The sequence below is a fragment of the Vicugna pacos genome, chromosome 29 (assembly GCF_048564905.1).
Source record: "Vicugna pacos chromosome 29, VicPac4, whole genome shotgun sequence".
Lineage (NCBI taxonomy): Eukaryota > Metazoa > Chordata > Mammalia > Artiodactyla > Camelidae > Vicugna > Vicugna pacos.
Window position 1 is genome coordinate 8,530,513 of NC_133015.1, and position 14,349 is coordinate 8,544,861.

The window sequence follows — 14,349 nt, forward strand, 5'->3', positions numbered from 1 at the left end:
GGTGCAATGCCAGGGTCCCACAAATAAAGGATGTTGAAGATCGGGGCCAGGTGGCCTCCACCCCACACTTGGCTTGTTAGCACTCCCATGGACGATGGCCCAGTTTACTTATTCATGAATCTGTGTGGTTTCAATTATTTATGATTTTCTGCTAAAACTGGCTGTGGTTCCTTCGGTCCTGCAGGGTCCATCTGGGTCATTGACAGGACCCTGCTGTGCCCATGTGTGCAGTAGCTTCATTGGCAGTGCAAAATTCAGCAGTATGGCAGGGAAATCACATTTTAACAGGCTGGGGAACATGTCCTCTGGCCACATGGGAGCTATGAGGTGATGCCAGGAACCTTCCAAGCGCTTGGAAGGGGGGCTCTCTTCTGCAGAATGGCTGGTCCCAATCGGTAGTATCTCCTTCCACCTTGAATGTTTTTAAGAGGAACAGATTGAAAACCTCTCCCGCTGTGTGGGCCTGTCAGAGGGAGCGAGAAAAGCCATGGTTCCCGCTGATCCAGAAGGGAAGTGAATCAGCAGGAAACCCTGGTTTCCTTCAAACTCGAATTATTGTCTCTTTGCTTAGGAGACTGTCTTATCCCATGGCCACCCTTTTAAAACCTGAACTGTAGCGTCAGACACATGGAAGGGCGAGAGAACAGACCAAACCTGTATTAGTTCACAGAACTCCAATTCTTTATTAATCACAGCTTGCTCACAATGACATACAGGAAAATAGCACTAATGAAGAGTAAATATGCAGGCAGCAACCTTCAGGAGTTGGGAGTTGGGGGAGAAACGACTTCAAAACTGCGATAGGTACTGATGGTGGGTGTCTGGTGATTCTCGTAGTTGGCACAAATGCCCTGCCTAGCCCCTTTAGTGGCATCAGCCCTCAACAGATGGAGTGATTTTTTTTTTAAATAATAGGCAAGATCGCCTCACACTGGGGAAGAAAGACCAGCTTACGTGAAAGTCCGCAGTGTTTTTGACTTTGTGCGTGTGTTTTAATGTAACAACCAGCTCACAGTTTCCAAGTGGAAAAATATTCAGTAGCATTATGTACTTGTACTATAGGTAAGAGCTTAAAAATGAACATCAGCAATCATGGCATCCACAAATAAGCCACCTGACACAGTAATTCATTCCATCAAAAGAACTGAAACTAGAGAATTAAGCCCACTTCATGAAGAGCGATTTCGCGGCTGCTTGAACCACTGGGGTTTGGATCTGTGTTCCGCACTTGAAAAGGTTCAGCTTTTTGCTTCTACCCAGATTGATCTCAGACCTGTCTTTTCGTCCATCCCTTTCTACAGCCAAAGCACATTTGTAGCACATAACCCAGTAGAAGCGGAAGTAAATGCTAGGAGTAGTGGTTTTTCTCAGCCTGGTTTTGTAGTTTCTAGGCAGTTAGTAGATTATGAGCAAACAAATGTGGCGGATTGTGTGGAGTTGTAATACCTGTGATCTAGGTGTGGTCTCGGTCAAGTTCAGAGATTACAAAGCTGTCTAGGTCATTAGGCAATGGTGGGTTTCTAGCACCAAAGACTGTCTACTGACCTCATTTTTCCGTTGGAATGAAAAGGGCAGGGAATGGAGTTAGACATGAGGGCTTCAAAAAGAACAGACCTAGCAAATTCATTTGAGTGGAAAGACACAACATCAAAAGCCTGTTACAGGACATGTAAGATTATGAAATAACTTGCATAATGCAATACTCGTATTTTTTAACAAAAATGTAAGTATTTACAAAATAAGATCCAAGGTATTTTTTTAAACATCAAGCAAAACATTCTGCCAAGAGACCGCATTGATTTTTTTTTTATTTTTGATTCTGTTTTTTTTTTTTTATAATGAGTTCTTTTTAAACCATGTCATACATTTCCCATACTGATACCGCATGATCCATTATAATATAGGCAGGGGGATTTACTAATGGTGGGGCGGGCCATACCCTCCGTGGCTTCAGCCGGACAGTTCAACCTGGAGTTCCTTGTTCCTGCGCACCTCCGCAGCATGCCTCTCCTGAAAAACACGAAAGTGAGAAGAAACATCACCAGCCTCGTCTGGTCCACGGAAAGCCATGAGGGCTCATCCACTCCTTTGCATCCTATGTGCTCAGCTGGAGGTAACCCAGTTTGGTGTCTACCTTTAAGAGGTAGTCTCATTTCAAAAGAAAGGAAAACATTTAGGGTCATATTACAGAAGATAATAGGAGATGAACAGTGTCTAAAAAAATGTTATCACTGCATTTGATTAAAACGATGACCTAAAGGTCCTATAATTAGTTTTTGGCTCTTAGGTCTACTGTATAAATCCAGAGAATAGCAATAAAATATTGTATTGTTTTCTCTATCATTTTTAATGGTGTTTTTCTATTTCTCTCACATTTTAAGGGTTTGATAATTGCCAGTGGACACTCTGGGGTGGGGGGACTAGATGCAGAAGAGGACTTTTTATATACTTCCTAAGTTCTTAATCCATTAGTCGACGCCTTTCAAAACGTGAGTCCGAATGATCTCTCTAGGCTTACTCTACACCCTTCTCCAGCTACGTGATGTTTCAGTTCAACAGAATGCAGTTTTCAACGCTTAAGATCCCTAGTCTTCCATCTCCACCTATCAGGAGAGTAAATTTACTCTTTAATCCCTCTAGCAGTTGTCTTTCTCCATAAAGATTTTTTTTTTTGAAACTGAAAACTAAAAGTGATCTCACTTTCCAATTGAAAACCTGTATAAATCTTCCCTTTTATGTGGCAGCCGTAAAAGGTCAAAAAATAAAATTCTAGCTTATACTCTGGGTGTTTCTGTTCTTGTCTCATCTGCTCTGCTAGGCAGGTGCTTACATACAAGCTCACTGAAGGCCAGGACTGTATTTTCTCACTTCTGTTCCAGGTGCAGAGCCCAGCAGGGTGTTTTGCACACAGTACATGATCAGATGCTTATTTACACAAGGAACTGAGACACTACACTTGGTTCGGGAGCTAAACTTTCTCAGGAGGGGAGCTGCTGGAGGAAAGGTGGAATGGTATTTTGAGTTCATGGTTTTGCATCGAATGATTACAAGCATACAGTCTTGCCTATCCTAGGTGCAAAATCAGAATTTGTTAAACTGAAATTGAAAAATGCCAGTTATTCTTAGTATTATTTATTTTTCTCTTTAGAATAGTTTTTTATTGCTATTTCCCCCCTCTGTAGCTCCAGAAATTTCTTGTGACTCTCTATATAGATTCCTTTAGTTCAGGGGCAATGACCTTGACCAGCTATAAAGGAAATCTTATCATTAAACGCTATTCATCTCAAGGAGTCTCTGCTTATAGGTTCTTTATAATACTAAGCATTTATTAGGCACTTAATATATACCAGTTCTACACAAGCACAGACTTTACCTGTGTTAATTCCCTCGATCCTCACAACAGTCCTGTGGTTTGGAGGCTCTATGATGGTTCCCATTTTACAGATGCAGAAACTGAGGCACAGAAAGGCTAAGTTGCTTGCCCAAGAGCACATGACTAACAAGCAGCAGAGCTGAAATCAACCCTGGGAACCTGGCTTTACAGCGCCCCCTCTTAACCACTGCTGTGCAACCCCAATGCGAGCGTGAGGAGAAAATTTAATAGTTGTGTGGAAAAATGTGTCTTTTCAAATGCAGGTTCTGGGAGAAAAAGGCACATCCAAGGCATTCCTTCAACAATACAGAATTAGAGTAAGCAGGAGTTTGACTCCCAAGAAAGAATTTAAAAGCAATTTTATTTAATTGGTTTAAATGAGCTTTTTGTCTATATACAAAAGTCATGAAGAGAAAGGGAAAAACGTGTATAGAGAAATCATGTCCTGTTTGGTAATGTCCCTGGGGAACCAGCATGGACAGCTCTCTTCCTTTCTTTTTGTTTTGCTATTATGAGAAAAAAGATGCCGTAAAATGTTTTTCTCATGCAGAAGGAAACTCATTAGTAAGAGCTGAGATCTGACAGAAGTTGAGAAAAAGCCCAGACCATCACTCTGCTAGGGAAAAACCAGCCTCAAGTCTAAAGATTCATATGAACTCAAATTTATAATGTAACAGGAAATGTTATAATAAGTAGGCTATCTTGGAGCACACTTTTTCGTCAACTCAAAATTAGTTGTAAAGAAATGGATTTTTGCCGTTGGAAAGAACAATTATAACCTTTGAGCTTGAGATAACATGAAAAAAAGGAAAAATAGTGTTGATTTTCAAGTATTTTAGTAAATCTATTATTCGAAAATTTTACATTCAAATCGTCAAATATATATTCATGAAATTGCAATGTAACTTTATATAAAAATGTGGGAGAATCAAAGGCAGATATGCAGGAGACATGTAATTTTTAGAAGAGTCTGTTTTTCTTACTAGTAAACTGTTGGCATTTACTAGTCACTGAAGCAGCTGTGATTTGGAGTCAAGTCTATCATTGATAATATTCATTTCGTTTTTGAGCTTCTAATATTTGCCAGCCACTGCCAGACACACTGGGCTGGACAGACTGAAGCAGATCTAAATTTAGGATGCTCCCTGCAGTTTACCCCGGGCCTCCCATCAATATTGTGTAATAAATAGTGTTTTAGCATTATATGCAACTGTTCCTTTGATATGCAAAAATGTATGAGAGGTGGTTTTAGAAAACATTCTGATTCTCTGAGAAAATGCGATTAGAGATACTTCTGTACTGGAAGCCAAGACATCTGATATCTTTTCTTTTTTTCTATTTTTCCCTTTTTTCCCCTTACCTTTTAATATTCCCTTCACTTCACTAGATAGCAAATGTAAAAAAGCAGCTTGAACTAGATAAATTAGGGTATCAATGCATGAAATTCTGGTATGTAAGTCTATTTAAATGCAAATCGACATCATCAGAATCCTTCTTTTCACTAATAACTATGCAATTCCAATACCAAAGAGGGGTCAAGAGTGGCTGGGCGTGCAGGAAAGTGCATTTTCATACATGAAGATGACACTGCTCACGGAGGAGTATAAACTTCCGTGCTGCTGCCAAGCCTGCTTACTCTGCAGTGTGTTGTGAATGACAAAGTTAGAGCTTGAGCTTAGCATGAAAGTGTGGAGTCAAAGAGACATGGGTTCGAACATAGGTTCAAACCGAGACTCCATGATCTACTACTTAGCTTTGTGATCCTGGCCAAATGGCTTAACCTCCCTAAGGACCAGGTTCCTTAGATGTGAAATGAGGATGATAACAATATTTCCTTTCAGCATTGTTGTTTGGGTTAAATGTGCCTGGCCTACAGTGAGACATCAGTAAAGGCTAGTTATAATCATCTTTTTCCTCTCATGATTCATTTTTCAGACATATCCCATAGGAAATAGTTATACAAATGGCATTTGTGAATCAGAAGGACAGAAAAACAAAGTCGGATGAGAAGAATGAAAGGTTGCAATGGATGGAAATTGATAATGGTTGAAAATCTATATCTGTAGAGTTATTTATCATCCAAATCATCTCGTAGAGCAAGAATCAGTCTGGCTCTCTTAAGAAAAAAACATTAAAAAATCATTTTAAGCTGCATCATATTACGTGATACGACTTTAACTAAAATAATAACTATAATGTTTTCACTTGATCTTTCCTCTATTGTTAGAGGTGAATATATCAATTACATTGAAACAGGGTCTAATTTCTGGACTTTGTGGTTGGATAAGGTAAAGGAGTTGTCAAGGAAGTCTGTTTTTTTGACTTCTCTCATCCCTGAACACCATCTGAAGCTCCTTTTTAAGTCCTGGGTATGACTATGTACAGCGCTCAATTTGAGTGACAGAAACAGATCAGCCTAATGTAGGTCTCTGTGGCACAGGCATCCTTCTGCCCACTCCCCCCTCATTTGATTCTTTTCTATATAATAAGTGGAGTGCTGAGATGAAGTGCTATGGAGACGGAAATGGAAATTTGAAAAAGAGTGTAACATTACTCTTTGAAGGAAGAAAGAAGACTTTTATGGAACCAAGAAAAAAATACTTAAATATAATTATGACAGCATAACACAACCTATTTAAGAAGCCTTTGGCTCAGTGGTTCTCAACTCTGGCTAAGCTTTACAAATAATGGCCATCTCTGGGTTCTGCCCAGACAATGACATCATTTTAAAGAAGCTCTTCAGTAGATTCTAAAGGGCAACCGGGATTGCTTTTGCTTTAGGCTTACAGTTTCAGCTAAAGGTTTTGTGCTAACGTGGCTGGGATTCCCAGAGGTCTGTGGGAATTCAGCAGTGAATGATGCTGAGAATACCATCATAGCCTCCATCGAAGGACACCTTCCTCTCAGTCCAAATTGTGACCCATCACCATCTAAGGACATTTCCCCATGCTCTGCTCAAATGCTCAGTTCTTTCATTTGAGGAGGAGAGGGACTGAGGGCGGGAGAGTAGGCAGGTTGCTGCCAAAGCTCACATGGAATTGTGTCACATCTCTTGGCTAACTGACAGGGCCAATGAGGGTGTCAAAACGGTTAGCCTCATGATTAACGAACAGGTGTCATTGCAGTAGTAATCATCTTGATGTGGCAGATTCCAGGAGAGCTTCTGTTGTGTTGTGTATGTGGCCCGAAAAATTACGTGGGCTGCATTATTCAGCACAGGATGAGATGCTGTCATCTGAGATTTATATCAGAACAGGCCACAAATCTGGCTAGATACTGGAATACTGGAATAATCTAGAGAGTTTAAAAAATATATGGATGCCTGGATCCCCTCCCACCCCCATCCCCACCCCAGAGATTCTGCAGCCTGATGTCAGGAATATTAAGCATTCCACAGGTTGATTATCTCCAGGACCAACTGTATGCGTGCACGCGTGCTTGTCTGTGTGTGTGTCTGTGTGTCTCGGGGGAGGAGGTCGATCCCAGGTAAGAGTGGAAAGAGAGAAAAAAGGAGCTGCCCAGGGCTGGGGGGATGGGTGACGGTAAACACACACACAAAACTTAATTGCCCATTAAAGTCCAACACTTCTGTAAATACTAGCTAAATATGCAAATTTTATGAACTATTTTACAACTGAAATCAAGAAGGATATGCCGTGCCTATGGATGATTTCAAATACAGTAATTCTCCTGAATTGCCCTGGATTGATGTAAATCTTGCACTGGATATTAAAGGTGTAATTGAGAACCCTGGCTTAAGATCAGCATGTCCCATTCCTAGAAACACCACTTGACTTTTTTTTAGAGCCTTGGGTGAGTGGTGAAGGTTGAGTCACAATCATCCCGAATTAAAGATACAGTGGTTCTGACAGGACAATTTCCAGAGGGTCTCCAGCACTGCTCATCCTGACTGATGGGAGCGGGTGTATGTTCAGGTTGGTGAGAAGAAAGGCACCAGGATATCACATCTTGAGGAAATGAACACCTCCTGCTAGTTTTCCACATAGATTTTCCTACATGGAACAAATGGGCTTCCCACTGTTCATAAATATTCTGTCTTTTTCTGACAAATATATTTTTCCAAATGTATGGAAACATGTCCAAATATATTTTGACCAAAATATTTATGTAGGTAATAACACATATGAATTAAACATTAGACCAAGTATTCAATCTATTATTTTACCATAGATTATTGTAATTCATTACTATTAGGATGAAATATTTAGTATTTCCAATTTTAAGTTTTCCAGTAGATGGGATTCTTAAGATTTATACTGAAGCCTTTTATACATTTGAAAAGCAGGACTCAGCCTCCCTCTGGAAAATGTGACAGAATTCCAGCTTTGAGCGGCACTCCCATTCTCAACCATGTTGCCCACCAAGGCAACGCAGACCCCCGGGAGACCCTGCCCATGGGCTCGGCTGTCCTCTGCACCTGCAGCAGGTTATGCCTCTGGTGCCCGGGCATTTGAGAATCCATCTGGCTGTGTTGCACATGAATGCATGCACCTGCTCAGCACTCGGTTATGATTACCTTTTCCTGCAGACGTTCAATGATAGCAGCTAGATTAGCCTCACGGTTTTCCTTAATTTGTTCCATTTTCAGGATCAGCTTCTCCTCCGCCATTTTGCTGAAGTTGTTGTTCTCCTCCAGAGCCTTCTGGAGGACTTCTCGCTCGTGTTCCCTCTTCTCTGCCAACTGCTTCAGCACCTGGGCCTCCTGAGACTGGGGAAGAAAAACATACCCATCTCAGAAACACCCGAATGCAAGCCTGGAGGAGTAATGGTCCACGGATTGGAGAGCGAGTTCTTTTCAAATAAATGGTACTTCTAGCCCTGAGCGCTGTGGTCAGTTCCCTCCTCATCCGCTGGCCTTGGAGCTTCCTATAGAATATGGTGAGTGAACTGGTTAGCTGAATTGTCAGCTGTGAGTATTTTGGATAGACTGTTTTAGAAGAAGAAATGTTTAACCCTCATGGAAGAGTTTTTGTTTTTGTTTTAATAGGTTGCTGCTAAGCATTTATACAACAGGGAATGCTGTAATTAACTACCGGACGGCAACAACCATAGAAGCCCGAGGAAAACAGGTGAGGACTGGGGCAAGTTCCCTTCCTTTTTCCGGCCTCATTGTTTTTTGATCAGCCCTAGGCTGGGCCCTGCAATGAGCCTTTTGACTTCCCCCAATCAAATCGTCAAATTCACTTTCTCATTTTATTCCACACCCACCTCCACCCTTTTCTCTCCCCATGCACCAAATTCTCTATGGAGACTTGTGAACAGTGCAAACTTCACATCCATGTGGCCACAGACAACAGAAAGTCCTTTTCTGGCCCCATCGTGAATATGCCGAGGCCACCTGGGTCATCTCTGAAACTCTGTAATTGCTCAGTGATTACAGCAGAAACATCAGAGTCCTGAGCACCCCACTCCTGCACTCCCCCCATGTTTTGTGCACTGTAATTCTCCTGCAGCACTGGGAGGCTGTCTGGTCCTGTACAATGTGCATTAACAATCATTGGGCACTCGATAAATATATACTAAGGCCAATATCCACCTCCAGAGATTCTGTGGTTCTTTGGTGAGACCCCGAAATCTCTATTTTTGATAAGCATCCCTAGTAATTGTAATGCAGGCAGTTCATAGTCTATGTTTTGAAAAAATATAGCGGCATGGGCTTTGGTGTCAGGCCTGTGTTTAAGTCCTAACTGTGTTACTGACCCTGGAGGTGTTAACATCATTCCACATTCATTTTCTCCTTCACAGTTATGCAGCCAAGAGAAGTCTTACCCAATACTGAACTATCCAGATTTAAGGCTAAATTATTACACACCCATCTTTCCTGGGTAATTCCCTGGGATCAGCTGGTCTCTGACGTCAGCCTTCACGGGAGTAGTTGTAAATGTAAATATCTAAACAATGGTAGATTAAAAAAGCATTCCACAGGCTAAGCATTGATTTTCATTAAAAGCATTAATAGGAAAACATTTTAGTTGATGGTGGTGGTCGTGGTGCCTGATTGGAGAGATCTTGATGTATAAACAATATGAAGTCTGATGGGAAGAAAATTCTCTTCAGATAAAGTCCTACAGGAATGGTAAAATCAGGCAGCCTTAAGAGTCTCTGTTGACATGTTTATTCTGAAGTTTATCAGGAATATGTCTAGTGATTCATTGGAGATTAAGCAGGTCATTCTGGGAACCAGCCCCACTTCTTGTTTTAACCCCCTAATGGTTTCACTGACATCTTCAGTAGACCCCTTTCATTCCTGCTTTGTGACAGCTTGCAAAAAAAGAATATGAAAGATGATTAAAAAAAAAAACAACAAAACATTAACACAAAGTCAGTTCAAACTCAAGTGGAGCCTTTTGGGAAGAAACATGGAAAAATATTTTCTAGCTTGTTCAGCCTCCTGCCTCTAGGTGGGGCTATTGGTAAAGCATTCTACATTGATTCTGCATTTCTACTGCCACCAGGACTACTGAACTGTGACAGGGAAGCAGAGACTGCCTAAAGGGTGTGTGTGTGTGTGTGTGTGTGTGTGTGTGTGTGTGTGTAAAGTTTCTCTGAGAAAAGTCCTCATGAAATTATCTTTTTGGCAGATGGAAAAAGATAGTATCTATCTCATAGGATTGTTAGTCAGCCTCAAATGAAACAATGTTGGCCAGGTACTCAGCACAGTGTCTAACATGGAGTAAGTTCGTACTGAGCCAACAGCAGCCATTATTATTGAAAGTAAAACTCAAAACATTTGTGATGAGGAGATGATGGAAACTGGACCTCCTGGTACAACTAAACTCAAATATAGACTCTTGGTTATCAATCTCATGAGTGCAGGATATATGTTCCCATTCCTTTGCATATTGACAGGCAGTGGGTTCAGGGGTCCTCATGGTTGATGACAGCCCTTCTCTAACCCCCTCTGGGCCAGCACACGTCTATGGAATGAGGCTGTATTGACAGGAGTTTTCGCAGGTAAGTGAGCACCACAAAGAAGAGGCAACGACTTCAATCTTTCATTTCAGCAAATTCAATTCAATCTATGTAACTTCCAGCCCAGAAAACGTTCTAGAGGGAGAGAAGTCCGGGTTATCACCAAAAAGCAAAAAGGGTGCGATGTATCCAAGAATTAAGGGTTAAGAGGAGGGCCCTCGGTTTCTCCTGCAATGTCTAGAAAACCATGGGGCCAGCTGCAGAAAACCAGCTTTTTTTTTTTTTTTTTAGCAAACACCAAATTTTTTTTAAAAAAGCAGTTACTTTCTTTCCCTCACACAGCACAAGCAGCAGTAATTTGCATATTGTTACTTGCTTTCAGCCACCACGCTGACCTACATCACTGGAGACAAATTTTTAGCTTAGAGCTCTCCACAGCCAGACCAGCCAGCAGGAGAGAAGCTGGAGGATCTTAAGCAGACCCAAAGCAAAACGATTAAAATAAAGCAAAACTAAATTTCACTTTTCCAACTCCGCTGTAGCAGTGCTTTCTGATGGCGTTCCTCCGTACAACACCGTCCATCAGCCAAAGCTGCTGGAGGCAGCCGTATGTGAACTTTCTGCTCAGTGTGTTAGCAAGTCCTGGCCTCTCCTTCTCCTCCCATAGATCAGTGCAGCCCACGATGCCCTGGGTAGGAGCTACCTGGAATTTTTTTTCTTTTTGTGGTCATTTCTCACATAGGGAGTTACCACCGAGAGTTATCAACTACGTCATTTTAAATTTTCAGATGCTGAAATTAATTTTGGCACTTTGTTAAATTGTGTTGTAACTTAATGTTTATATTTGCATTCTTCATTTTCTTTCGTTAAAGAGCCAAAGACAGTCAGGAGACAGCAGGGACACAGGATTGAGCAGCGAAGGCCTTGGCATTAAAAGGGTATTAGAGCAACACACTCCTTTTCAAATCTCTTGACTTGATGGGACACGTTTGGTCTGTGTGAACAAACGCTCCCGCAGGGCCGGGATTGGTAACAGAGTGAGGCCTTCTGCATTGAGTGGATGTGGCGTCTGGCCCAGTTTGAAAGGCCTCGATTAATGGAGTTAGTACTTTCGTAGCCGTTGGGGCTAAATGAGATTACCCAGCCTAGGTGTCAACTGCCTTTCTTTAGCACAATTAGCGGGGTGACACAGAAACAGAAGGCAGAGCGTTTTCACGTGAGGCCCCCGCTAAATGACAAAGACCTGCCAGATGGGGCCAGGCTGCCCTTCAGGGCCGCTCACTTCCGTGGAATCTTTCCTTCACACCGGAAGGGAATGTTACAGCCACTGTTGCCACAGCCAGTGCGTTATGTAATAATAAAACATAATAATTAATATATATTTAATTATTACATAATATAATAATATTATATATGTTTCAAGTATTCAAAGCTCAAGCCCATGGGAAAAAAATACAGGGTGAGAACTTAATTATGGAAAGAATTCCTCACCAAGAAAGTATGTCTGCCTCCCTATTTTGGGGGGGGGCAGCGTGGGTAATTGGGTTTATTTATTTATTTACTTTTTAAAAAAATTATTCTTGGTGGGATAATTGGGTTTGCTTATTCCCTTATTTTTAGAGCAGGTTCTGGGAATTGAACCCAGGACCTCAGGCATGCGAAGCACATGCTCTACCACTTTGAGCTATTCCCTCACCCCTGCCTCCCTATTCTGATTCTCCCTCACAAGGTCTCCAATCTTAAATTCTTCTGTGGAGCTAATAGCCATGAGGGCGTTTGCCAAAGTCCCTAAAGTCTCTGGAACTCCATTGCTGCAGAAAATCCTAATTCTTCTTCCTTCCGACACAGCCTAGCATCCAGATGCCACTGTCTCTAACCTCTGTACCTTTATTCCTGGGGAGAAATTGATTCTCCCATGAATGAAGCTTCGTCTCCCAGTCATAGCATCACTGGTTCTGATTCTAATATTTCTATGCATGAGCAAATAAGCATCTGGCCCCGAGAACTGCTCTCAAACATGACGTGGAGTAAGTGGGTGTGGAGTGAAAATGTGTAATATACAAAAGTGGAAGCATTTTCCTTCAGACCAGCAGAAGTAAAGTTTTTGCTACATGGTCAAATAGGTATTTTTACTTTGTTCCTTGCTTGGGAAGATTAGCCAAAAAGAATCTTGATAGCACTGACTGATACGGAGGCTGGAGAGGTGGGATTAGCCAAAGATTGTTAAAGATAAATTGTTGAAGGGGAAAGGATCTGACCCTGGAGGAACATTTCTGAATAGTGCATACTTAATATTGAAGGTCACTGAAATATTGAAATAGAAAATAAGGGCATGATAATGATCAGCTGGTGTAATGCAAATGTCAAGGCAAAGTATTTATAGAACCAAGACATCCAACGTGACATTCTGGGAGACGAAGGGACCGTCTCCATCTTGCTATCATGACAGCAGAGCCGTATTAGTGGTGAACACCTATTCAAGGCATAAACTTCCTCACACTGAACTCAGTTATCACTGCAGTAATTACATGAGAGATGTGTGAAGGGAAAAATAATGAGATGGTGAGAAGAGTTATTGTACGTTGAGGAGCACTTTAACTGGGTCATTTTCCAAAGAGGTTCATTACCATTTCTTATATTACTGAGTGTAAGAGTTTAATTACTGTATAAATAAAATGGAAGATAAATTTGAGTTAAGCGGTATATAAAGCTCACTTCACTCTGTGTACACATTGGAGATTTAAGACGGTATTTTAAATAGTGCTACTTTCTATTTCTACGTGTTCTGAAGTAAAGACATTTCTACCTCTTTATTTTCTTGTCCCTTTTATCATTTTGATATATTACTTGCCTTCCAGAACCGTTTATCAGATGCTAGATTTCCTGTTACAGAAGTGCTTTTATGGTGGTAGGTTAGATGGTGTGTCTCTAATTTTTGGATTTACTGTTAACAATGAAAAAAAAAAAACATTAGGAACCCAGCTAAAGTCACAAATAAAGGCTTGTTAAATTTATTTATTTAGATTAATTTATTATTAAATTAAATATAATTGTGTAAAATTATTAATGTTATTATTAAAATTAATTTAATTAAAATTAAAATTTACTTGTGTGAAACAAAAGGGCTCAATATTCACTTTGTGTTGAAGAGTCAGAAACATAATAAGACATTTTAAATGACTAAAATCCAAAGACTTTTAGAATGAGCTCTTCTTCAAGAGTCTGTAATGCATTCACTGTGGTTAACTCCTAGGAAAAGAATCACAGGGGTGATTCACCTGTGTTGAACTGTGGATGACGTGTCACGTTCTCCAAGGAGGAGAACGCTCCCTGAATGTTGAATTGTGAATAAGCTAGGACTTTAGTTCATAATCCATTGCAATACAAGCCACCCCCTCTTTCCCTGGATTCGACTTTAATTACCATCTACAATGTGAGAGGCCAACAAACGGATAAAATAAGTCTAGCAAGTTTGGTGACTAATGATCCACTTTGAGGCCGTATTATTAAAAACAAGCAAAAGCAACACAACTTTCCTTCGGAGTTTGGAGTGCCAGTATCGCCAGTAGGCCAGTTATAGCTTACTGGAGCGGTCTGAGTAACATTCTTTTTAATTTAATCTATTTGAGGGTGAGATTTTATCAATGTCATCCAATTCCTTAAGTTTTCATCAGTTTTTAATAATATTAATTTTTTTCAAGCCATGTTTAGTTGGGCTGAACACTATATATCTGTTAATCATTAAACTGTCCTTCTTTGTAATTTTATAGGTAATACTTTAGAATATTTAAAAATATTTATGAAATATACGGTAACATTTCAGTGTCTGTGTTAATGGGAAACTATAAAATCCCGTGTTTGCTAGATCATTATTTCCGTGAAGCTGGGAACTGGATGTGTTTTGACACAATAATAGCTGACGTTTTCAGAGTGCTTGTGAGACGTCTGCATGTGGAGTGACTCTTTTAATTCTAGCAATAACTCCAGGGTGTAGGATCTATTGTTGGGCTCATTTTACAGATGCATAGAATAAGACATAGAGA

The 14,349-nt window shown here is 40.7% G+C and overlaps 1 protein-coding gene across 1 annotated transcript in view; it reads right to left on the minus strand.

Annotated features, from left to right (window-relative positions):
- Positions 1-657: 657 nt before the first annotated feature.
- The window catches only part of STMN2 (stathmin 2), a 41,983-nt gene continuing 28,291 nt past the window's right edge, over positions 658-14,349 (minus strand). Inside the window, exons 4-5 of the mRNA XM_006202388.4 lie at positions 7,911-8,102; positions 658-2,010 (exon numbers count right to left, since the gene is read on the minus strand). Of these exons, the coding sequence (XP_006202450.1) occupies positions 1,951-2,010; positions 7,911-8,102 (252 nt within the window). The 3' untranslated portion in view covers positions 658-1,950. The remainder of the gene's footprint in view (positions 2,011-7,910; positions 8,103-14,349) is intronic.